At 34.5% G+C, this 25,757-nt stretch overlaps 2 protein-coding genes across 5 annotated transcripts in view; one reads left to right on the top strand and one right to left on the bottom strand.

Moving 5' to 3' along the window:
* disp (RND transporter family member dispatched) overlaps window positions 1-11,890 on the bottom strand; it is a 60,567-nt gene extending 48,677 nt beyond the window's left edge. Inside the window, exon 1 of one of the 2 annotated variants that reach the window (XM_072545436.1) lies at window positions 11,871-11,890. The gene's annotated coding sequence lies outside the window, so the exon portion shown is untranslated. Of the gene's footprint in view, window positions 1-5,829; window positions 5,957-11,870 lie in introns of those variants that run through there. The other variant, XM_072545435.1, reaches the window with a different exon arrangement.
* Window positions 1-24,102, top strand: part of LOC140451589 (uncharacterized) — a 36,514-nt gene extending 12,412 nt beyond the window's left edge. For 2 of the 3 annotated variants that reach the window (XM_072545438.1, XM_072545437.1), the window contains exons 2-4: window positions 16,001-16,189; window positions 19,994-20,561; window positions 21,664-24,102. In XM_072545438.1, coding sequence (XP_072401539.1) covers window positions 16,019-16,189; window positions 19,994-20,561; window positions 21,664-21,929 — 1,005 coding nt within the window. In that variant the 5' untranslated portion in view covers window positions 16,001-16,018 and the 3' untranslated portion in view covers window positions 21,930-24,102. The remainder of the gene's footprint in view (window positions 1-16,000; window positions 16,190-19,993; window positions 20,562-21,663) is intronic. The other variant, XR_011952088.1, reaches the window with a different exon arrangement.
* Window positions 24,103-25,757: the final 1,655 nt, after the last annotated feature.

The following is a 25,757-nucleotide window of genomic DNA, read 5'->3' as shown; positions in this document are numbered from 1 at the left end:
ATACACGGCGGAGATAAGACCTGACACATCTAAAAGGAGACCACTACTAGAAACAACAGAGATGAAAATACTCCGACGAATATCAGAGAAAAGTCTGTTGAATAGGGAGAGAAGCGAAAACGTAAGAAGAGCATGCAATATAGAAGATATAAATGGATGGATGACAAAACGGAAACAGGAGTGGAACGAACACATTAGTAGAATGGCAGAGGATAGAATAGTACGAATAGCACGAGATTAGTTACCAAATGGACGAAGAAGTATTGGCAGACCAAGAAAAAGATGGTGCGATAATTTAAACAATTTGGGAGGCTAATATTGAAGAAGTAACAGACTTCAAAGCTTACATACAAGAAGGAAGAAGAAGAAGAAAAAGAAAGAATTAAATAAAGAACATTCTTGGTTACAGAAGACTTAAAAGTTATAAAGAAACAAGATTGAAAAAATGCACAAAATAAAGAAACGTAGAACGAAATTATGAGAAAACGTGGGGAGAGCTCTGAATAAAATATGGTAGAAAAATAGAATAAATTAATTTGTAATATTCTTATTTATAAGATGTACTTCGTTTTAAAATTATGTATCGGATGATTTATTATTGTACTTTAAGATCTCTTAAGCTAAATAAATAAATAATACATTATTACAGCAATAAGATAAAATATTGGATTTCATTAGATTACTTTAAAACAAGTACTTATTAAGAAACACTTGAATTCTTATACCCAAATAAAAATATTATCAGGTATTAACACATTTTATAGAAGAGATAACGTCCAATGGAATTAAAATTTAATCTAAATGAAGTCTTATGATCCTAATAAAACAATTCGAAAGATAACAAGCAATAGGTTGTCCCTGGAGCCATTTTTACATATTTCTAAAAACTCTATGATGCTTTGTTTTTAATCATTTTTCCCAAAACATGATTCACCATAATATTTTGATTGCTTTATATATATATATATATATATATATATATATATATATATATATATATATATATATATATATATATCATCATCATCATCATGTGCAGCTTTATCAACCGTTTCCAATTACGGTGCAGCCTCCCTTATTTCAATGTTATATGTTCTTATTATTATTCGACGATGTCTTAGTTATACGTTGTTCTAATAATTTGCGCTCATTTGCGCCCATATTTTTCTATCTTGTGCTATTCGAGACCACGTTGTTCCTGTTAATTTTCTAATATCATAATCCCATCTGAGATTCGGGCGCCTCTTTGGTCTCTTAGCGTTCCTGGGGTACCACATAGTTGTTCTAGTGGTCCATCTGTTATCTGTTCTTCTTGCCATATGTCCTGCCCATTGCCATTTCAGGGATTTTATTCTTTGGATTACATCAGTCACCTGGGTTTGCCTCCGTATCCATTCAATTCTTTTACGATCCCTCTTTGTTATCCCTAGCATACATCTTTCCATTGCTCTTTGAGTTACTTGGAGTTTCGACGTTATTTCTCTCTTTAATATCCAAGTTTCACATCCATATGTCAAGACGGGTAATATGCATTGATCAAATACTCTCTTCTTGAGGTATAGTGGCATTTTGGACTTGAAGACTATGGAATTTCGTCCGAATGCTGACCACGCTTGTTTTATTCGTCTGTTGATTTCCGGAAGTAGTGATCCCGATTTATGTATGAGCTGTCCCAGGTATATGTATTCATCTACTACTTCTAGCGAGGTTTCATTAATTTTTATTTCCACGTTGGCGATCAGATCATTGCACATTATTTTAGTCTTTGCTAGGTTCATTTTTAGGCCTACCTCATTGCTGGCTGTATTAAGGTCATTAATTTGCAGTTGTAATTCTTCAGGACTTCTAGCAATTAGAATGATGTCATCAGCGAATCTAAGATGGTTTAGGTATTCTCCATCTATACATAGACCTTGGTTGTTCCAGTCTAATTTCCGGAAGATATTTTCTAAGGTTGCATTGAAGAGCTTAGGGGATATGGTGTCTCCTTGTCGGACTCCTTTCTGAGTGGGAAATTCTGGGGTATTTTCATATATGCTTACTCTAGCTGTGGCCTCTTTGTATATATTTGCTAGCGTTTCGACATATGGTTTATCTACTCCTTGGTCGACAAGAGCTTCTATGACTGCTCTTGGGTATACGGAGTCAAATGCCTTCTCGAAGTCTATGAATGCTAGCGCCAGTGGTAGATCATATTCCTTTGTTCTGCTCATTACTTCCCTTAATGTTTGAATATGATCCATTGTGCTGAAGCCACTTCTAAAGCCTGCTTGCTCTCGGGGTTGTGCAGCGTCAAGTGTGTTCTGTATTCTGTTGTTAATGATTTTGGTGAATACCTTGTATATCACAGGTAGCAAGCTGATCGGTCTATAATTTCTAATGTCTTCCTTGCTACCTTTCTTGTGAATAAGGATTATGTTGGCTGAATTCCACTTTTTTGGAATATGTCTCGATTTTAGGCAGTCTGTGTATATTTTTGCTAGGATTTTCCAAGTTGTTTTACCAGCAATCCTTAGAAGTTCGGCTGTAACACCGTCATTACCGGCTGCCTTGCCGTTCTTCATGCTTTTAAGAGCTGCCTCTACCTCATCCACGAGAACATCTGGTACATCTTCTTGAACCGCAATTTCTTCTTCGCCTATTTCTTGTGCTTCCGTAGCTTTATATAGACCCTCGTAGAATTCGGTTACATGTTTTATTATTTCATCCCTATTTGTGATCCTTCCGTTGTTGTTTCCCAATGCTATTATTTGCTTTCTACCGATTGTCAACTTATTCTTGGTTTTCCTATAGCTTTTACGGTTTTCGATTGTATTTTGTACAAGTCGTTCATTGTAGGTTTTTATATCTTCTGCGATCTTTTTCCGTATTACTTTGCACAGTTCGGTATATTCAATTCTATTAATATTGGAGTTAATTTTCATTTCTCTTCGTTGTTTCAGGAGAGCTGTTGTTTCATCTGACAGTTTTCTATTGCTGTTGTGTGCTTGTGATCCTCCAACTTCTTTGGCGCAATTTAAGATTGTTTCCATTAAGTGTGTGCTATTCGTTGGGTCTTGTAATTTTTCTTGAATTAAATTTTGATAGCGTTCCGAGTTGTTGCTTAGGTTAGTAATATTTACCCCTGCAGTTGGTTTCTGGAGTAATTTCATTCTTTCTAGTTTAGTGTTTAGAACGACCCGAGATCTAATTAGTCTGTGATCGCTACCTGTTCGGAATTTGTTGAGCACACTTACATCCTTTATGGTTTTCAGCTTATTAGTTAGGATGAAATCTATTTCGTTCTTGGTAGTTGCATTGGGAGCTAACCATGTCCATTTCCTGTTGAGGTTCTTCTTAAAATAGGTATTGGCGATTGAGAGGTTCTGGTAATGTGCGTATTGAACCAGTCTCTCTCCCCTTTCATTTCTTTCTCCAATGCCAAAGTTGCCGACACATTGTTCTTGATTTGATTGTTTACCCACTTTGGCATTAAAGTCCCCGACTAGATACTTAAATTGGCTTTTGTTCTTGTTAAACACCTCAGTTATTTCATTGTAGAATTCCTCTATTTCCTCATCGGAGTGGGATATGGTTGGTGCATATACTTGCACAATTTGGATGGTGTATCTTCTGGATAGTCTTAGACTTAGACTAGCTACTCTGTCTGAGGTGCTTGCTATGTCGACTATCCTATCCTTCCATTTCTTATTAATTAGGAACCCCACTCCACTTGTTCGTCCATTTTCTGTTCCTTTGTGATAGAGGATGTTGCCCGATTCAAGTTCTATTAACTCTTCGTCCTTTCGTCTTACTTCGCTTATTCCGATGACATCCCATTTAATATTGACTGCTTCATTTTCTAACTCTATGAGTCTTGCCTGGTTCGCTAACGACCTGCAGTTATATAAATTTCAAACAGGCAGCGACCATAGACTAATCAAAACAACAATTGTTCTGAATCTGCAACTAGAAAGAATAAAATTAATCACAAAACCAACAGTAACGGGTATAAATATTAACGATCTAAAAGTAAACTCAAATCACTACTAAAAGACTATTGATAATACAAACCAAGACAATACAAAAAACTTTGTAAGATAATAAGGAAAAGTATTAAGGAAGACATAAAAAAGTACAACGAAAGACTGGTAGAAAATGCAATCGAAAACAGAAAAAACTATAAGAAAACAAGAAAAGCATTGATTATTGGGAAGAAGCAAATCCTCGCTCTAACAAACAAAAACACCAGAATTACAGAAATGAAATAATACAACTCGTAACTAAATTCTACAGCGTACTATACAAAGCCCCTGAAATACTTGAAGAAGCAATTAGTAACCAAGAAGAAGTATCAGAAGTCTTTCCTGAAGAAGTAGAATCGACAATAATTACAAAAATTAAAAGCAGCTGGAATAGATGGCATAACAGTGGAACTGCTTAAATATGCTGGCAAAAAAACTTGGAAAATTTTAGCAGGCATATTTATGAACTGCCTAAGATCAAGATGCATACCATACCACTGGAATATAGCAAACATAATTTTCGTTCATAAGAAAGGTAGCAAAGAGAATATCATCACCTACAGACCTATAAGTCTACTACCAATCATATACAAGATATTCACAAGTATCAGCAACAACAGATTAACAAATGCATTAGATGCTGCACACCCAAGAGGGCAAGCTGGCTTCAGAAGTGGATTCAGTACAATGGATCATATTCATACGCTTCGAGAACTAATGAGTAGAGCTAAGGAATGTGAAATAAGTAATTGAAGTTTTGACCAACCAAGGCATCGGCAAACCGTATACAGAGACTTTAGCAAATTTATATAGACAAGCAAAAGCTAAGGTAAAAATTTATGAAAACTCTCAAGAATTTCCCACTACCAGATGCGTCTGACAAGGAAACGCAATATTACCAAAACTCTTCACTGCAACTCTAGAAAATATATTCAACAAAATGAACTGAACAAAATGAACCTCAGCCATCTAAGATTTGTTCGTTCTGATTGCTAATAATCTTACAGAACTACAAGAACTTATAAGCGACCTAAATGCAGCTAGCAATGAAGTTGGCCTAAAAATGAACTTAACAAAAACAAAAACCATGTACAACGAACTAGTGGATGTCCAAGATGTAATTATAAACAACACTGCACTTGAGGCAGTAGACGACACAGGAAATTATGTTAGTAAAATTTAAATGCAAGATAGAAACATTAGGAAATGAAATTAGATAAGTCAGTCCAGATATAGATAGATGTAACGAAAATAGCATAATACTTTCAAATGTCGACAATATTTTATATAATCTTTTTAATTTTTGTCCATTTAAGCAATATTGAAATATTTTGGGAGGTTTAATAAGGTTTAAAATAACGAATAACAAAATTTCTTTATCAGAATCAACAGATAAATAAAAAAATATATCATATTACATGTAATTAACAATATTTTCAATTAATTGTGAAAAACACTCTTATTAATAGCATTATACATTTTGTAAACAACAGATAAGTAAGAGATATTAATCAAGACTTTGCTCTTATATTTTTTATAATAAAAAGCAAGTAATTGATAAATATTGACATATATATAATATATCTAGTTATTAAGAGTTTTAATAAACATCTTTAATCGAATATCTGCATAAGTTGGGAAGTACAGTGAACCAAATATTAATCAGAATTGTTGATAAATTATCATTGTTCAAAAATAAATAATAACTGTAAAACTAGTAGATTTTACTGGTAGAAATACAAAAAATCACGCACAAGGTGCCTGACAACAACTTCTAAAACTGATAAATAGTATATATAATAAATATATGTATAATAAAATATACCTTGGCTTCCCTTAAAAGATCTTTCCAGCTGTCTAATAGCGGCCAGGCCCAAGCAGTCTGCTTTAACTAGACTAATGGGCTTGTGCTTTTAGTATCCGAGACGAGCTTACGTGGAACCACTCTGCTTTCATTGCGCATAACCTCTGTAACTGCAAGTTCAAATATGTCTAGTCCCCTCAAGTTCGACGTGTGCTTGCAGGATGTGCCGCACTATGGATATGAGTGGTAGAGGAGTAGGCTGGTCGGCGGGTACTTGTTTAACGAGCGAGGTCGGAACCTTATTCCCACTTGCCACTGGTTCGCTCAATGCGGGATACCGAGCAGGTGTTCGTGTAGCAAGATAGGTTCGACGAGCAGGGGAGCCCCACGCTATGGCTAGTGTACAACCCCCATCTAGATACAGACTCGTCGGGGCATTGGTTTTGCCAGAACATGATAAAAATTCCTCTTGAAATATCAAGCAAAACTCACTTAACTTTAATTGTGGCTTGTCAGGTTGTTTGTTAGAAAGAAGAAGAAGAAAATTGGTTACAAACACAGTGTAAAGAGATAGAGTTGTTGGAACAAACACACGATACATTTAATATGCATAAAAAGGAAAAAACAAGCAGCTAGTCTTCAAAAATCAAGAAATATGCATATGAGCCAAATACATACAAGAACTCTTTGATGATAATAGGTCCGAACCACCCCCGTCCTACATATCTATTAATCACTTACCAATCGCATCAGATAAAGTTGGAAAAGCAATATCACAACTAAAAGATGGCAAAGCTCCTGGACCTGACAATGCATATGCTGAACTCACAAAGCTATTTAACACTATTTAACGCTATTTTAAAAATATTCAATGATATATATTTAAAAGGAGTAATACTAAGATCATGGTTGAAGTCAACGTTTATTGCTCTACCAAAGAAAACAAAATCCGTATCCTGCAATGATTTCCGGGCCATCAGCTCAATGAGCCATATTTTAAAGTTATTTCTAAAAATCATACATCAACGGATAATAATAGACTATGCGAAGAAAAAATCAGCAGTACAAAGTTTGGTTTTCGGAACGCAGTGGGTACGAAAGAGGCTCTCTTTAGCATACAAATGCTATTTCAACGATGTGGAGATCTGAATTGTGATATTTATACATGCTTCATTGATTACCATAAAGCATTTGATAGGAGATATTAACAAGTATTGGAATAAACACCTGTGATCTAAGAATTATTAGCAATATTAACTGGAATCAAACATCGTCTATCCGTACAGATGCAGGAGAATCCGATGATATCAAAATCAAACGTGGGGTCCGACATGGATGTATACTATCACCCTCGCTGTTTAACATATACTCTGAGGAAATTTTTCAAGAAGCAGTAGAAGATGTTGAAGCCGGAATTCGAATTAACGGAGAATGTATCAATAACATCAGATACTCCGATGACACGGTGGTATTCGCTGACAGTTATGAAGCCCTCTAGCAGTTAATGAATAGAATCACAGAAGTGATTCAGAGATATAGACTTTCACTGAACATTAAGAAAACAAAATTTATGATGATCTCTAAGAAGGAACAGCAAATTGAAAGAATCAGTGGGAATGGTCAACCAATAGAAAGAATAAAAGCATACACCTACCTTGGTACGAACGTCAATGAAAATTGGGACCATTCCATAAAAATAAAATCTAGGATAGAAAATGAAAGTAAAGATTGAAAATTGAAAATGAAAGTGAAGATATAGATCAGCGATGAAACTCCATAAAAACAACTAATACAGAAGCAGCAGAGAAATCTATCGGAAAAACTAAAAAAACAAAAAAGAAAAAATGGTTCGACGACGAATGTGAAAGAACTCTAAAAGAAGCAAACAAAAGAATTGAGTTTCTGTCGAATCCATCAGAAGAAAAACGTATACGATTCCACAGGGAGAGAGCTGCAGCTAGAAGAATACTTAGACAAAAAAAGAGACAATATCTACAGCAACAAATTGAAAAAGTAGAAGGAGAACAGAGACGAAATCAAAATAAAAATTTCTACAGAGAAGTAAGACAACATAAGAGAGGCTCGTACATAAGCACACCAAACTTCGTAAGAGATAAAAATGGAGAAATGCTGGCTGCCGAAAACAAAATAATAGAAAGATGGGCTGAATATTTTGAAGAGCTCCTAAATATCCAAAATTTCACTGATGAAAACAATGAAAATGGTGGAAACAATGAAGAAGATGAGTATCAAACGGTCGAATTATAAATACCCCCACCAAGCATGGAAGAAATTACGCATGCCATAAAAACGCTTAAAAACGATAAATCCCCTGGCCTGGACAATATTGATGCCGAGCTAATTAAAACAGGCGGTCATGAACTCATAAGTAAAATCCATCAATTAATAGAAATGGCCTGGCAACAAGAAATAATGCCGAAAGAATGGTGTAGTAGTATTATTGTACCAATACACAAGAAAGGAAAAAAGGAATCATGCATGAATTACAGAGGAATCTCACTAATCAACACTACATATAAAATATTGGCTTCGATATTATTAAAAAGATTAGTACCATACGCCGAAGAAATAGTTGGTGACTACCAGTGTGGTTTCAGGCCTGGCAGATCGACTATTGATCAAATATTTACAATAAGACAAATGCTTGAAAAGTATTGGGAATATAATCACGACGTGCATCAGATTTTTATAGACTTCAAATAGGCTTACGATTCAATTAATCGTGCAACATTATGGAAGGCATGATCGAGCTCGGCGTACCCAAGAAACTAGCTGCGGTAACACAAATGTGTGTAAGTAACTCTTTTGCACAAGTTAGAATGGAGTGAAAAATATCAAATGCTTTCTGCGTAAATTCTGGACTGAGACAGGGAGATCCGTTGTCCCCATTGCTGTTTAACCTGGCCTTAGAATATGTCATGCGAAAAATATATCCAAAAATCAAACCAGACATAACTGCTCGGGGAGCAAAAATCATACTCGCCGTTGCCGATGACGTAGACGCAGTAGCATAATCAACATTAGAAATTAAGGATATTATCTCGAGCTTTAAAGAAGCTGCATTAAACATCGGTCTAAAAATAATTGAAGACAAAACAAAATACATGGTCGTCTCAAAACAAGAGCGACGGCGAATAAGGCAAAGCATTACTATAAATGATCACAACTTCGAAGTGGTTAAAGAATTTAAATATCTAGGAGCAACAATCACAAATGACAACAAATTAGAGCGAGAAGTTGAAACCAGAATAATGGCAGGAAACAGATCTTTCTTTGCAATGCAACATCTAATGAAGTCAAAACTTCTTTCACGAGATACAAAAATCCGGATATATAAGACCATAATACGACCAGCAGTCGCGTGTGGAAGCGAAACATGGACGCTAACAAAAAGAGAAATAAATAAATTGCTGGTGTGGGAACGTAAAATTCTTCGAATGATATATGGCCCTTCCAGAGACAGCGTGACAAACGAATGGAGGGGCAGATACAATAACGAGCTAGAGTCCCTATTCGGAAAAGAAAATCTAGTCAGATATATAAAGGCCAATAGACTCAGATGGGCAGGGCATGTGATACGCAGTAACGACAATCGCCTTATAAATAATGTGTTCTGGAAAAAGCCAGAGGGAAGAAGGTCTGTAGGGCGGCCTAGAAAAAGGTGGAAAGATGCAGTCAAAGAAGATCTAGAGAAAATGGGAGTGCGACAATGGGAATTACTGGCACAGGACCGACAAACATGGAAGGCAATAATAAACGCGGCAAAGACTCACGAAGAGTTGTAGCGCCATTGATGATGATGATGATGATGATAGAAAAAGCAAGATCTGCATTTCAAAAAATGGCTAAGTTATTCAAATGCCACGATTTATCAGTACCCATAAAAATCAGGTTACTACGATATTATATCTTTCCTATACTGTTGTACGGAGTTGAGTCGTGGACTCTCACAAACGCTATCTGTAAGAAAATTGAGACTTTTAAAATGTGGCTTTATCGTAGAATCCTAAAGATATCCTATACTTACCACATTAACCAGGACGTTTTATTAAGAATGCAAAAAGGAAAAGAGCTGTAAACCACAATAAAAACAGCCAAAATTGAATACACTGGTCACATCATGAGGAATAGCGAAAGTTATGGGTTGCTGCAATTAATTCTTCAAGGAAAAGTAGAAGGAAAACGAGGACCAGGAAGGCGAAACATTTCCTTGCTGAAAAATCTACGTACGTGGTTCAACACAACAACCACAAATCTTTGATGGTCGCTAACATCCGAAACGGTTGGCACTACAAGAAGAAGAAGAATTTGAAAAGGGTTATTTGTATTCGGGAGTCCACGCACTTCACTAACCGGAAGGGAGAATCTTCGTTAACAATCCATTCATGTTGACATGGTCTGCTATTAGACTAGAAGATCTCGTAACGATACGAAATAGAATCCATCCGCGACAACTTTTCTCATTATTATTATTCTTAGTATCTGTAGATGTGCTTCCACATCGTTCAGGAAGTCCCTTTTTGATTTTCTGCGTTGTCTCTATCACAGGTTTTCCAATAATCGATTTTTGGACCGGATCTTCATACTTCATCCTTAACACACGTCCCAATCATCTTAATTATGATTGTTTTTACGATATTTCGTTCTCTATATAGGTGATAGTTCAAAATTATATTGTTTCCTTCATAATTCGTTGTGAATGGCTCCATGTATTTTTCTTAGGACTTTTATTTCAAAATTTTCGTTTAGATTCTCATCTTCTTGAGTAGATTTCAAGAACACTATCTTTCCATATTTTTCGTGGTCTGCCTTTCCTTCTCTTCTATATTAGTTTTCGGAAGAGCATTGGTAGTATTTGAGTTTGAACTACGTGTTTTGATCTTCCTTTGAATACCTTCTACTTGAACTGTAAAGTTTTTTTCTTTAATTTTATATTTCCCCCATTATCATATAGTTTGCCTTCTCTTGATTTATTATAGCCCGAATGTTTTTGATCCTTTTATATACTTCACTATTTTTGTTAATTTTTTTTACTTGTTGCTATTAAATTAACATATTCGATGGTTGATGACTTTCAAGCTTATTATAGCTTGTTTTTATCTGGTTCCAACAATGAATCATACCCCGAGAGTATGTTGATTTACATGACAACTGAAGTAAATTTTATGTCTCTTTCTTTCCAGTATAATTAGGATTTCGTTTCCACATTATCTTCTGTACAGCAGCGATATCTTGTTTATATTTGTCAAGAGTGTCCAATATTATTGTATACCAAAGAGAGGTCAATGTAGCATACCGAAAATCAGTGAATCAATATCGTTAGTTCCTGAGGGTTTTCCATTTGTAGATGTTTTAATACATTTTTTCCTATAATTATGCCAATATTCAATTCGATCAATATTAGTTAGGGGAGGATGTGACATTGTGAACCATCTAAGGAAGATATGCACATATAGTTAAACCAGAAATAATTTTTTTTTGTTTAATCAATTAGGAACGTTCATTAAACATTTAACGGTCATTTAGTTGCAATTGAAACTGAATTTATTTAACGTATTTGCAGCAAAAAATGACAACTAACATAAGTCAGAACTACTAAGAAAAATCAAACTATTTCATTACCTAATGGCTATGTTTTGCAAATTGAATTAAGGAAAAAGTAACTTGTTATCAAAAAAACTTAGAAAACCGGTAAGAGAACATTAGTAAAAATAGATACATATTATACTTATTCAGAAATACAAAATTCACACTGAAATTTTTTTATAATCTTCTGGATCTATTCCCGCACACGCTTCATGAGCCCATTCCAGACAAACCGAGCAACGTACCCATCCTTCTTCATCGGCTGATGAGGAGAACCACTCGTTACATTAGAAACATTCAGCAGAAGTCAGCCGTACAGCTTGTTTCCGTTCTTTATGCGCCAAGATTTAACTATTACATTTGGGGACTGTACCTAAACCTGTTTCGTCAATTAATTATTAAGTTATCAAGTTAATTATTAAAAGTACATAGTTAAAGTAAATATGCCTACTTACCGAATAATCTTTAGTCAAAAGTAGTAAATTTCTTAGATCAGATGTTCCTTCCTTAGATCCCTTAGATGTTGAAACACGTGTTTCAATTTATAACACTTCTAAACATACATACCGTGGTTTCAAGCTCATACTAAAAGTAGATAAGATGTCTACGCATATTTATGGTAGTTACTAGATGCAGTGTTGCCAATTAAAAAAAAATAAACTGTGTGGTTTACATTGCCCCTATGCTCCACAATGCCTCATCCCCCCGTATTAAAAATTGTTTAACCAAATATCTACAAATACTACAAAGCAGTCTTCTTCTTCTTTGAGTACTGTGTCTAAATTGGGTGTAGGTAGCTTCCATGACTATCAATGCCGCTACATTATTCTCTCTCTATAACTGCAGTATTCAGTATCCGCTTTCATTATATGACCCTAATATTCACGTTTTCTCCTTTTTATCATCTTTGTCAAGTCATCTTCGCATTGACCTCTTTTGTTTAAGACTTGTATGTTTGAGATGCGTTGAACCCATAATATTTTGAGCATTCTACGATATGACCACATCTCGAAGGCTTCTAATTTGTTCATCATATTAACCTTCATGATCCAGGTTTCACATCCATATTGTAATACAAGATACACATAAAATTTTGGAAACCTGATTCTTAATCCGTTATTGGAGCATTCTCTAGCGACTCGATCTATAAGGAAGTGAAGATCTTCGATACTTTCAGCCATGATCACTGTGTCATTTGCAAATCATATCTTGTTGATAGCTTATCCCTAATTCGAACTCCACATTGTCCTTCCAAGGCTTCATTTAATATTATTTCCGAGTTCATGTTAAACAAAATTAGCGATAACACACAACCTTGTCTTACATCTCTTTGAATGAAAATTTTGATCTATATCTAGATCTATATCATCTATTCCAATTATTATAGATAATCAAACAGCCTATCATGTTGGACCCAATCAGACGCCTTTTCAAAATCTATAAAACAGACGTAAATTATTTTTTGTACTTCCCATGATCTTTGACATAATGTTAGCGTCGATAAAAAAGCTTCCCGTGTTCCCCGAAATTAATTTACATTTACACCAAATAAATCACTTACAACGCACCTGACTATAACTTCTAAAACTGAGAGTAACAAACCACCCTTCAAAATCGTTTACGCTACGAAAAATCTGAAAAAAGGTACGACAAAACATAGAAAAATAGACAGACAACAAAATATCTTTCACAAAAGTATAAAATATCTGTATTTGTGACAGATATGGTAATTGGAGTATACTCCTGTTTTATGATTTTTTAATTTTTTAATAAAATTCGTTAATTCTTTGAATTTAATTTAACACATTTATTTATTATACCTACAATAACATTTGACAATAGATCCAATTAGGTTATCATTAAATTAGATTATTAAATATTGACCACTCTTATTTGTAATTAAACAATGATGTAAATGGTTTATTTGTACAATATATTACACAATTTTTTGACATTTATTAAATTGAAATTGCGGGAGAAACACTTAAATTGGAAAACATCAAAAATTATGTCATCCAAACTATAATATTTGAAAAATTGAATTTTGTTCTAAAGTGCATAGAAAATGAAAAAATTGCAACTATGATATCTACATTATCGACAGATTATTATAATATCATAACGAAGATGGTTCGCTAGTTACCTGGTACCCATTGTAGGGCTCATCTCCCAGAGTTTTATGTTATTTTCATTCGAAATCTATCAAAAGTCATTACTCGGGGGATCAGTAAAGACGAATATTATGACGGCGATGGTCCTCGAGCTACCTATGCCCAATCTCTACCTCGTCTCCGGGAGTTTTATGTTAGGTATTTATTTATTTATTTATCAACATTAAACACTCCAGGAGATGATGTCCAGCCTGGACACCAGATAGCTCGAAGAGCATCCCCGTCATAATATTCTTGTTCAGCGACCTCGAAAACCCCTGAGTAATAATTTTCGATTAATTTCGAATAAAAATAACATAAACCACCAGGAGATGAGGTCCAACCTGAGCACCAGGTAGCTCGAAAACCATGGTCGTTATCATATTCGTGTTTACCGACTTTAAAAACGACCGGCTAATGACTGTCGACTGATTTAGAATGAAATTAACATACTGCAGGAAAGGACCTCCTCTCGGAGTATTTCCTCGGAGACCATCATCGTTATCATATTCTTGTTCAGCGACCTTGAAAACCTTTGAGTAACAAAATTAAACTTTTCGGTCGAGATTTTCCGAGTTGCAAATTTTTCAGTTGCGATGCACTTTGGAAATGCATTTTCCCGAATCGAATTTAAAATAATTCATAGCGATTCATCTTGCTGCGGAAAATTGGTAGGCTTAGTGCTTCGTTACCTCTGCTGATTCTTAGTCCGTTATTGGAGCATGGAGCAAATGTTGTTGATAGTTTACTGCTAATTCGAACTCCACATTGCCCTTCCAAGGCTTCATTTAATATTATTTCCGAGTACATGTTACACAAAATTGGCGATAACACACCACCTTGTCTTACCTCTCTTTAAATGAAAATTTTGATCTATTTCTATATCATCTATTCCAATTAGTATAGATAATCAAACCTCCTATCATGTTGGACCCAATCAAACGCCTTTTCAAAATCTATAAAACAGAATTATTTTTTGTACTTCCCATGATCTTTGACGTAATGTTAGCATTGATAAAAAAGCTTCCCGTGTTCCCTGAAATTAATTTACATTTACACCAAATCAATGACTTACAACGCACCTGACTATAACTTCTAACAAACCACCCTTAAAAATCGTTTAGGCTACGAAAAATCTGTCAAAAAAGGTACGATAAAACATAGACTATATAAACAAAACTAGAACTACCTCGTCTACATGTTTATTTTGTTTACTACTTTGCCCTCTAGGTTTTGAAAAAAGTTCTCTACATAATTCTTTTTTAGAAGTGTTTTCATGGCATGTCCATTTCGTTAGCTTTTAAGTTAGTATCTTACTTGTTACAAGTTTGGCTCATATAATTAATTATGTAGAGTATTGTCACTATTTTCTTTTTTTTTGTGACCAATAATAGCAGTGAGATTTTTTACCCCACTTTTTTGTATATTTAAATTAAGACGATTGTATTTTTTCAATATATATATATATATATATATATATATATATATATATATATATATATATATATATATATATATATGTATATAAATAATAACCTATTATGTTTTCCCGATTCTCGTTGTTTTGTATGTTTACCCCATGTTATATCATATGCAAAGTCATCAACAACAATTTAAATAATTTTGTAACATAAAAAAATTTACAATTACCACTTTTATGTATTTTTAGTTCTATTTAGAACTGTTATGGTTGACTCCCGGCACTCCCTCTACTGTTATTTAGTTTTAAAATAGGAATACAATACCTTTATTGCTGTTTAGGCACAACAGGAAAACTTAATTAAATTTGTATATAAGTCAAATTAATATAGTTAAAAAGGATGGTCAATACGTAGTTTTAATCAATGATACGAGGTTGTATTAAAAAAATTCAAAGATTGTACTGAATATTTAAAACATATATCACTACTTCCTGTATTCAAGGCTCTTACAGTTTTCACTGCATGTTCTGGATCAAGCTTTTTTATTTATTTATATCGTTAAATTCCCAGTCTCTCATACCCTTTTGTTTAATTCGTTTCTCAGGTATCTTCATGCGACAATCAAAAAGATTTGTAGGAAACTATAATCATCAAATATGTTACATGAACAAACAACACGTTTTGCAATATTTTCCAGGTTGTGAATTGGTCATGAATAAATGAAACATTTTATAAATGACAATACAATATATGTTGAAATTAAATTTCTAGTTGGAGTTGGGCTTTAAGTATTTCTCCCTTGTATTATGAAATTCAAGGAAGGCAGGCCTAGTAGAGCCTTCACAGCTGCTGTCTAAGTAGTGCGCATGACGCAATAAAGAAGTTTTAGTATAACTGGAAGTGAAACTCCCAAAAAATTACCCTGTATACACGATAGTTATTTTCTATATTTTATTATACTAATTTTTCTCGTGTTTGATGACTACTTTATTCACAATTGATTTTATGTTTCAGTGCTGAGGGGGACCAGATATGAAAATCGAGATTTTATGGCTGTTGAACCTGCAAATAATGTATATATATGCCATAAATTGCAACCAAGGACCAACATGTCTCATCACCCGTTCGCACAAAATGAAAACAGCTGATTGTTATAACAGAGAGTTTAGAGAATTTCCACAATGCTTGACCTCAGACGTCGAGGTATGTATGTTATATGGTCAAAATATTTTCTTCTTTAGATTCATAATCTAAAGAAATTATACCGCCTTCTCCAAATACAAATCTCACAGATTGCGCCCATTATTCTGCGTAGTATCTTCATTTCGAAGAGGAGCAGACGATTTGCGTTTGTTTTGGAGATTGTCCATCTGCGTCACCCTAAAGCCATGTAGTCCATGGCTTTGGGGTGACCCATCATTTTTCACTTCGGTACTGAGGTATAGTACTAGTTCTTTGAAGTGCCCAACCTATCTGCTTTGTGCTGCGTCACTGATACTAATTATTTTTCCATTTTGGTCCCCACACATCGTCAGCTGTGGTTTGAATAATTTTATTGTCTTATTTAGGATATTATAGAATTTTCTAGTTTCATTTTTCCCTTTAGTAATTAAAGCTCTTGCATAACCTGGTTTTCCTAGGTCCGCTTTTTTCTTCGATGCACGTGGTTTTCGTCCTTCCTGAGTTCTTTGTACGTTTGCTCCTTATCCCGTGTTCTTCTTTGTTGCATAAATAAATGTGCCTAATTTTTTGTTTTAGTAATATCTTCACATCCATCATCAACCAATCATTACATGGAGTGAGTTCTTCTGGTCCTATGACGTCATCTGTAGCTTCCCTTATTGTTTTTCTACACATATCCCATTGCTCGCTAGCTGTTAAATATTATCGTCTATTGTGTTTTCATTTTCAAGGTAATTTTGACACTTTTCTAGTGTACGAGGCTCTTTCAAGAGTTTTAAATTGTATCGGGCCCTTTTCTTATCCTTTTAGTTTTTTTGCGTTTGAAATTCTTGCTCTTATTTTTGCGCTTACCAAGAAGTGGTCTGAGTCAGGCAAAGTCCATGTTACTTTATGGATATTTTTGTGGGGGAAGTAGATACTTCCAAGGACTATGCCCTTGGAAGCTGCAAATCCTATGATTATATTATCATGAGCACTGAATTTTCCGATGTATGGAATATATATATATAGATTTTCTTTCCCTATTTTTGCATTAAGATCTCCAATTATGAATTTGATGTCCTTTCTGAGGCATCTGTGGTAAAAAATCTCTACTTTGTCATAGAATTGATTTTTGACATCCTCTTCTTTGTCTGCGGTTGAAGTGTGTACATTTATTAGAGTGATGTTAAAAAACTTACCGCTTACTCTTAGACAACATATTCGTGGGCAGTGACAGCTGTAATAAATATCGCATTGTCTCTTTAGGATAATCCCTTGGCCAGTCCATCTTACTTCTTGCACAGCAGTAATGTGTGCTTTATATTGAGTTAGTCTAATAATTTTTTAAGATTTCCAGGTTGATAAATCTTTGCCCTTATTTCGTTGCATTGGTCGTCGTCGTAAGTTCCGTTCGGTTTCTTTAGCTGTAGATCTCGTAACAAAGTTTTTTTACGAGATAGAGTTATTAGCCCTAAGCCCAACCCCCAACCTGGAGAGCCTTAGGGTTGCCATAAATTCGTCAGTTTTGGTTCCCAGGAGGTATTTTATTTCCCACCTACCCGCTGGTTCTAGGACTTGCCAGGGTGTTCCCCCATCCAACACCTAGGGACACTTTCCCCTGCCTTCAACTTTGGCATTTAAGTCTCCTGTTAATATTTAAATATCATGTTTTGGGCCCTGGTCGTACTTCCGGTCCAGTGCCTCATAAAACATATTTTTCATCATCATCTTTCTCTTCGGTTATGTGTCAATATTTATAATGCTATCATAAGAAAACTTTCCTTTAATTCTTATCGACATATTATGTGTACAATAGCCTTACAATTAATTACGCTGCGTTTCGTCCTGCTGCTCACAATAAATTCGGTACCAAATTTGTGAGGAGTAGGGTGTCCGCTGTAGAAGATATTATAGTTCTTTTTTCCAGGATTCCTGAACCACTCCATCTCATCTCCTGTAAAGCAATGATGTCTGCTTTGGCTCTATACATTTTTTGTATGAGTAGAGCTGTAGCTCCAGGTTGATAAAGGCTTCTTGCATTCCACGTACAAATCATCAAATCATCCTCCTTATTTCGTTTCCGAGTTAGTCGTAGGTTAAATAGTCCGGCTTCTTTCTTTGTAGCTTTCATAACATTGGCTTTTATACAGAGTTAAATAGTTAGTCCAACACCAAACCCCCTTTTTTAGAACCATCACCCGCTCTCGTCAGTTCCGACCCAACTTTCCACTAAGGTTGGTTACTGAATTCTACAGATGGGTGGATAGGTTTCACAGGGGGCACCAGTGTGAAGGTGAAAGTCGGATTTGAGTAGAAGAGGCTAAACGAAGTAAACTGTGTTTTTACCTTTTTAAAATTTAGTTCAGCAATCTGATGTACCCCAAGGAAACTAAATTCCTGTAGTTGGCTGTATACCATGTATCACAAAAATTGTATTTAAAAAATTTCTTTATAAAAGGTACAATAATATTTATTTACTTATTATTATACCTTTTATAAAGTAATTTTTTAAATAAAATTTTTTTAATCTGATATACATTTTCCTATATATAGTCCGTCTAGAAAGTATCCGGAAAAAGAAAGCAAAATTATAATTTTACGGTATTTATTTATATCACTTGAAATATAAAATTTCAACAAATAATTCATCTCATTTACTTATACAACCTCCATTTAAATCTAAACACTTAACTAAACGTCCAGGTACACCCTAAATTAGGTCAAGGCCATAATTTTCGGTAATGGTGTTCCAGGCCTGTAAAACTGACCGAATAAAACCTTCTTTATCTCGTGTCACTGCTCGTTCCACTTCAATCTTCATCAGTCCCCATATGTTTTCAATGGGGCTAAAATCTGGAGATGCTGCTGGCCACGGAATTGTTGTCAATTCGTGTTCTTGCATCCAAGCTTGAGTATAAGCAGAAGTTTGTCATCTTGCATTATCTTGCTGAAAACGCCACCCCTCTGGATATAAAACATGAGCCGTTTCAAGAAGAAAACCATTTAGGATGTCACAATATTTCGCACTATCAACAGTACCATTAACTATACAGAGAGGTGTAGCACCACGCTAAGATATTGCTCCCCAAACCATTATTTTAGTGGGAAATTTGGAAATTTGAACGGTAACATTTTCTCTTGATAGGACTTTTAGATGATTTGCACCAAGCTGGAAACAACTTTTATCAGATATTAAGACAATATTAACATTATCTTGTCGAAAACGTTGACAAAAATCTATTCTTCGTTGCTTTGCAGAGGTGTCATTGTAGGGATTTTTTGTGGATTCCTTGATATGTAGCCTTGCTTTTTCAGTGACATATGGACAGTTTTTGGGCACACTTTTGTTCTTCGTTTATTTCCAAATCTGTTCGCTAATTTTCGAAACCCTAGGCGCGGATTTTGTCGTCCTAAAGCCACTAAAGCATTTAAATTGTTTCCGCGAATCTGACGCGGTCTACCCAAAACTGGTCTATGTCTCATATCTATGCCATTTTTTATTCTCTTTATTGTCTTATACACTGCACTTTTTCCGATTTCAGTCAATTGCACTAATTTTTTATTGATTCGGACACCCTTTTTATACAAATATTCCACCACTTTTCTTTTTTCTACTTGCCACATTATTTCACAAATCTTAAGTCTGTTTACAAACAACAGTATTTGACAGATGGTGTTGTCATGCGATTTTGTCCATAACCTACTATCGGCACAACCTACTTAATGCATTACTTTTGTCTTAAAATGTTACAAAAAGGAAATCTATTAAAATTAGGAAAAATATAAAATTCCGGATACTTTCTAGACGGACTATACTTAGATGTTTTTTCTTTTTTGTTATAGGTAATCGATTTGGGCTACAATAGAATAAGGAAAATAACAAGAAGTGACCTTAGCAAATTCAGTAGTTTAAAATTCTTGTACTTAGGAGACAATCTTATCTCTAAATTAGATAAAGACCTATTTGAGGACGCATATCGCTTAACAACTTTAGATTTGTCGTTAAATGCTATTCTTAGCATACCTCCAAGCATCTTTCACCTGCCATATTTAAACTCACTGTACCTAAAACAGAATTTAAATATAGATATAGTAAAGGCTGTAGAAGCTGCGAGCCCTATTTCCAGTCCTCTTATACAAATCGATATTAGTAAAACGACTGACGCTGAAAACCCTACAAACTTTCCCAATTTTGGACTGATGCCATTATTAACAACGTTGAATGTAACTGGTAATTTTTATTTTAATGTAACACCTGGTTTATTTATGGGACTGTGCAATTTGCAAAAGTTAATCAACGATAATGTCACTGTTGCTTTTAATGATACATGTGACTGTTGGAGAGTGAATTACTGGCTTAAAACCAGACAAGTACAGTTTACTAGGTTTATTTGCCTCATAGCTGAGTCACGTAAGTATAAATTATATTATGTACGACACTTCTTATTTTTTGATTCTGCACATCTTACACACGTATAGTTATAGTCTATATTGTAGGACTATCGACTAGAATAAAGTCACTACATTACCTTCACAGTGCTTTTAATGGGAATACTACATAATGCATTAGAAGGTTACAACTTATAACGCGTCGTGCTATTAGTAATAATATGGTTGATGTTTTTCCTTTATTCTTATAACTCTTTTGATGCTGGTTATCCGTCTTTCTTTATTTCGAGCTGTGTTTCCACTGTGTAAGTCCATCGGGTTGGTGATTGCCCCCTACTTCTCTTTTCCTTTTATTTCATCGCCTTCCTCCGCCAAGCACGTATTCCCATATTCCTCATCTCTTCATCGATGTTATCAAGGAACCTTGTTCTGGGTCATCCTCTTCTTCTCTGACCCGTTTCGTCAAATTTTCATCAATCATAGTTTTCTTCACAATTGAGGCATTAACCTTGATCGAATTTGATTCCAGAGAATATTTTCAGTGTCTTAACTAACTTTAGAAACAATACTCGGAGTACAACAAGGACGTTGACTTCCACCATACACAGGAATTCAGGCATCCTTTAAGCCGACATCTCACAGAACGTGGAAAGGCGCTCTTCACTGGTTTACGTCGGCAAAGAGGAATAGAAAATAGGTTAGGTTAGGTTTTGAAGTTTGCGTTTGTGGATTTGAGATCGTGAGGTTGATTTTTGAGTTTGGTATCTGCTTTAGGGGAGTGGGAAGTCATGGTATTAATTTATAAGTGGATGATTGGGATCACGGATTAATATTGGGGATTCCTACGATTTGAAGATGTAGTTGTTCGTTCGTTGGTTGTGATAGTTCTTCAATCACTTCGATCATTAGTGTCTGAGCACTGGATAAGATTGTAGGAAGTGCGATTTATTCTAAATATCTGCAAAAGTTTCTCATTAATGGGAAAACTATTTTTGACAATAATCGGGTTTTATGAATATATTTTCATCCGCCAATAATAACTCACTAAATATAAACATGTATTTTATTTTTTTTTAATAGGTATCGCGAAATGCATCAGCAATATTTTAATTTATTTGTTTTAGAATGCACCGTGACTTTGAAGGATGAAGACTTACAGTTGTTCAGTCAATGCAATATAAAATTTGAAGCAATTAAAAGAAATAACTTACTGAAAAAGATTTGTATAGGCGCAGGAGCAACAGCAGCTGTTATTATTATAATGAGTTTCCTGATATTTTTATACTGTCGAAAAAATAGAAAGCATAAAAATAAACAGACCAAAACACTGGATAGTATTGGAGATGATTCTCCTTTACGGAGAAAAACTGTTGAAAATATTTACAAATAGATATTATTTATTTTTAGGAGTAGTTCAGACACGGCGGATTCCGCGCTATTCCGAACTGATGTTCACTAAACCGCGCGGATCATGTCTCTGTGCGGTAACCGCCACTCAAACGATGGAAAATGTATACACGCGGATTCCGCACGGATTCGGTATACGAATATAATGTAATACGCGAAACCAATCGTATCGAACTTATGATAACTTTTGATTTTTTTTATGCGCAGACTGGAACCACGCGGGTTTTGCCGTGTCTAAACTTGCCCTTATGCGGTTCTTTACCAACAATTTTTTTACACTGTTGGTACTGATCGACCAGAATATGAATGGTTATGGGATACGCAGAGGCTGGCCTAGACCGCTATAGGTCTCATTTGAGTTAAAATCAAAATATTGCAATATATATTTAGTAATATTTCTGAAAGTTCCTAATGCATCGTTAAGTTCACATCAAATATCCACAACTAGTCATATTCTGTTCGGAAAATAGTCTCCACGAAAATAAAAATAACTTCAAGTCTAAAAAATATTATGTAGAGTAATCAAATGATCCATATTTTAAAAAACAGGGTCTCTTAAATTATTGATGCACTACAAAATAAAAATATTTTGTAAGCCATAATCCTACTCAGGATCATCCATGTGCCATAGAGATATGCAACGACTTGATTAGATGGCCGATCAGTGAGAGATTGCTGGTAATAAGGCTGCTGTTGAATTTATTGAGCGTCATGAACAATTTTTTATTTTGTACCTAAACAAACACTTCGAAAAACTTTATACGACACAGGGGAACAATAATTTTGTTAGAGTCTATAGCTTGTAAATATTATAACGGATCATCCATCCGACCCAAATTGTAGAAGGTTTATGTAAGTCAATAGGAGGGCAATAATGTTGTTTTTATTAGACTTTTTCAAACCAGCATGGCTATTTATCTCTAAAACATCTCAAAAACAAAAAATAACGGAAATTGTATTACGAATTGTTCTGTTGTGTAAACAGTTTCTCTTTACGACTGCCTACGCAGTGGTGCTTATTCTTGGATCATACAAGAAAAACTTTAGGCATGTATTACGTTTACATTGTTTACTACTTTTTAACAGATCCTAATTGAAAATAACGAATACAATTTTTTTTCTTATATTGAAAATATCACAAAAAATCCTAGTATCTTGGGCGTTTGTGAAAAAATGCTACTCAGCCTTCGAATAGCCTCCCTCCATGACTTCTTTATATATTTATTTAAGTTAAGGTATCAGAGTACTAAGCAAAATGAGATAAAATTGGTGTGTTGCGGTTTTAAAATACGTTTTCCTAAAGAGGACTGTCACGATGATCGATCGATGATCGATTATCGATCAACGATCGATTAGTTCAGGAATAGCCAGTGATTTAGTAGGTTAAACTAATTTGATCGAGTGAGTCACTGTTCGCAAAAGTAGAGTAAATTAGCAGAGTTTGCTAAATCAAGTGGAGTAAAATGAATTATTTACAAATGACCAATATTTAGTGACACATGTAGTCCAATAAAAATGTAGTGGGGGTGGCCTACTCGATAAAATATAATAAGGTTCTATTTAGTCAACTCTTGTAGTCAGATCGGCTAAAATGAGTGTTCAAACAAGTTAAGTACTTAATTACTCAACTAAACTACTAGACGTGTGCTAAACTACTGTGAAGCAATCTTTAGCGATGATAAGTTGGCCTAGAAAAGTGATTACCATGTGAGGTGAATATAATCATCACTCGTCAATAATAATTATTTCGACGGACAAATCGTCAAGAGGAAAACGGACCTTTAAAAAATAATTACTGAATATCTAAATAAACAGTATTAACGGGTGAGCAAGCCTATAAAACTATACTCTATAATATACATTTTTTGTTATCTAATTTGTAGGTTAGTAATTAGTATAAGTGGGTTATTCAAAATCGGTCAAAATATGGAAGACTAGAAAGTAAGTCTACTCGTGGCCCAGAAATCCTACGCTCCCGGTTTACTAATAGTATGATAATAGCTGATATCTAAACCAAAGCCAGAATAAATTGTATTTATATCTATGAATATATTTTAAATAATATCAAATGCGACATATTAATTTTGTATTATACACTTTTAAGTTTGTGATAAAGTTTTGTATTTTGTAATTTTTTATTAAACGATGTTTCATTATTTTGGACTTTATTTAACCTTAAAGAACATCATATATATATATATATATATATATATATATATATATATATATATATATATATATATATATAATAAAGTTTTATTTTGGGGTTGCAGTCATTAATAGGGCAGGAAAGTGAAACTCTTTGTTCTTTATCTAGCTTTCGCAAAATTTATTTGCTTCTTCAGGATATGCTAAAATATGGTATCAGTAAATACAATGAAATTAAAATTAAATAGCATTATATAAAACTAGTATAAAAACTTACAACATGAGGTTAATCCATTAAATTTTCAAATTAACAAAACATTAAAACTTAACTTATTAAAATTATCTAGTTATGTTAAGTACAATATTTTAATTTTATTTAATTTTGTACAAATTCATTATGACATTGATTATGTTGATGTTTGATTTATGTCAGAAAGACACTCGTTTCTGTTTATTATATTTTTTGTTGTTGATAACTAAAATATAATAAACATTTTCTTTTTAGTCGTATAGACTTGTTTGCCATATCTGGAGTGCTCAGCATATCAGAAAGTGAAGTATTAATCTTTTCTTCCATGATTGTTATGCTCTCGATGTCACTTTTTTCTTTGTATGATGTTTCCTTATTATTTAAATCTAAGGTTTCAGAATCACTGCTACTTGTCAACTCCAAAGCACTGCACTGTTTAGATATTCCGTTCTTAGCTTGAATGTACCAGGACGAGGTGATTCCTGAGAAGGATAGCTTTGATCAGATAAGATCTCTCTAGGTCGCTGAGGTAGACCAGGGGAGCTTCCGGAAAGCGACCCAACGGACTCTTGTTTTGAGTCCAGTTTTCGTCCATGGAGTATATCCAGAAGATTATCATTAATGAGTATTTTTTGAAGATGTTGAAAATGGTCCTTGACGATGAATTTGTTTAATTTTTGAGCTCTAGCAGGATTCATATTTTGTGCTTTTCGGTTTCTGATTTCTGGATTCCTTTTAAAAAATCGTTTGAGCCAGTAACGTCCTGCCATCTGTTTTTCCACAGAAAAAGGATTTTGAATATTATTTAATTCTCTTAAGCTCTACTCTTTAACTGATATTCGATCTCTGCTAGACGAACTATCCTTCTGCACAGACCTTTATCTTGATCTGAACTTAGAACAAATTTGCATCCCCTTGTGCATTTGGTCATGTTATTACTTTTTAGGTAATCCCTTAGAGTTCTACGTGGTGAAAAGTGATATAATAATAGTCTCCCGTTTTATACCGCTGTCGCGGCTTTGGGTTTATAGCAGGGTAGTCTGCTATATCTAGGGCCTACGGTATACAAGGAAGGTAACATGGCCAGTGCTACGCTTCAACCGTCTATTATTACCCCTGGTTTTACCCAAGGTACTCAGTTTTATTTAGGCTGAGTCGACCTGGGGCCTATAGACATTTTTAGAATGTCTAGATGTTCTTGCCGGCAGTGGGATTCGAACCCCGGACCACCGGCTTGCGAGGCAAGCATCCTACCGCTTGCGCTACGCAGGCCCCTACGTGAAAAGTGATAACTTGCCTTATTTACAGACCATCCACCTGTAACAGCTGATAAGTTATTTCGCATATACTCTTCCTGTCATCTACCTCTTATTCCTCGGTTTTTGTATTTCGGCATAGTTAAACTGTTATTAA

Source organism: Diabrotica undecimpunctata, chromosome 10 (assembly GCF_040954645.1).
Source record: "Diabrotica undecimpunctata isolate CICGRU chromosome 10, icDiaUnde3, whole genome shotgun sequence".
Taxonomy (NCBI): domain Eukaryota; kingdom Metazoa; phylum Arthropoda; class Insecta; order Coleoptera; family Chrysomelidae; genus Diabrotica; species Diabrotica undecimpunctata.
This window is presented reverse-complemented; position numbering and strand designations above follow the sequence as displayed.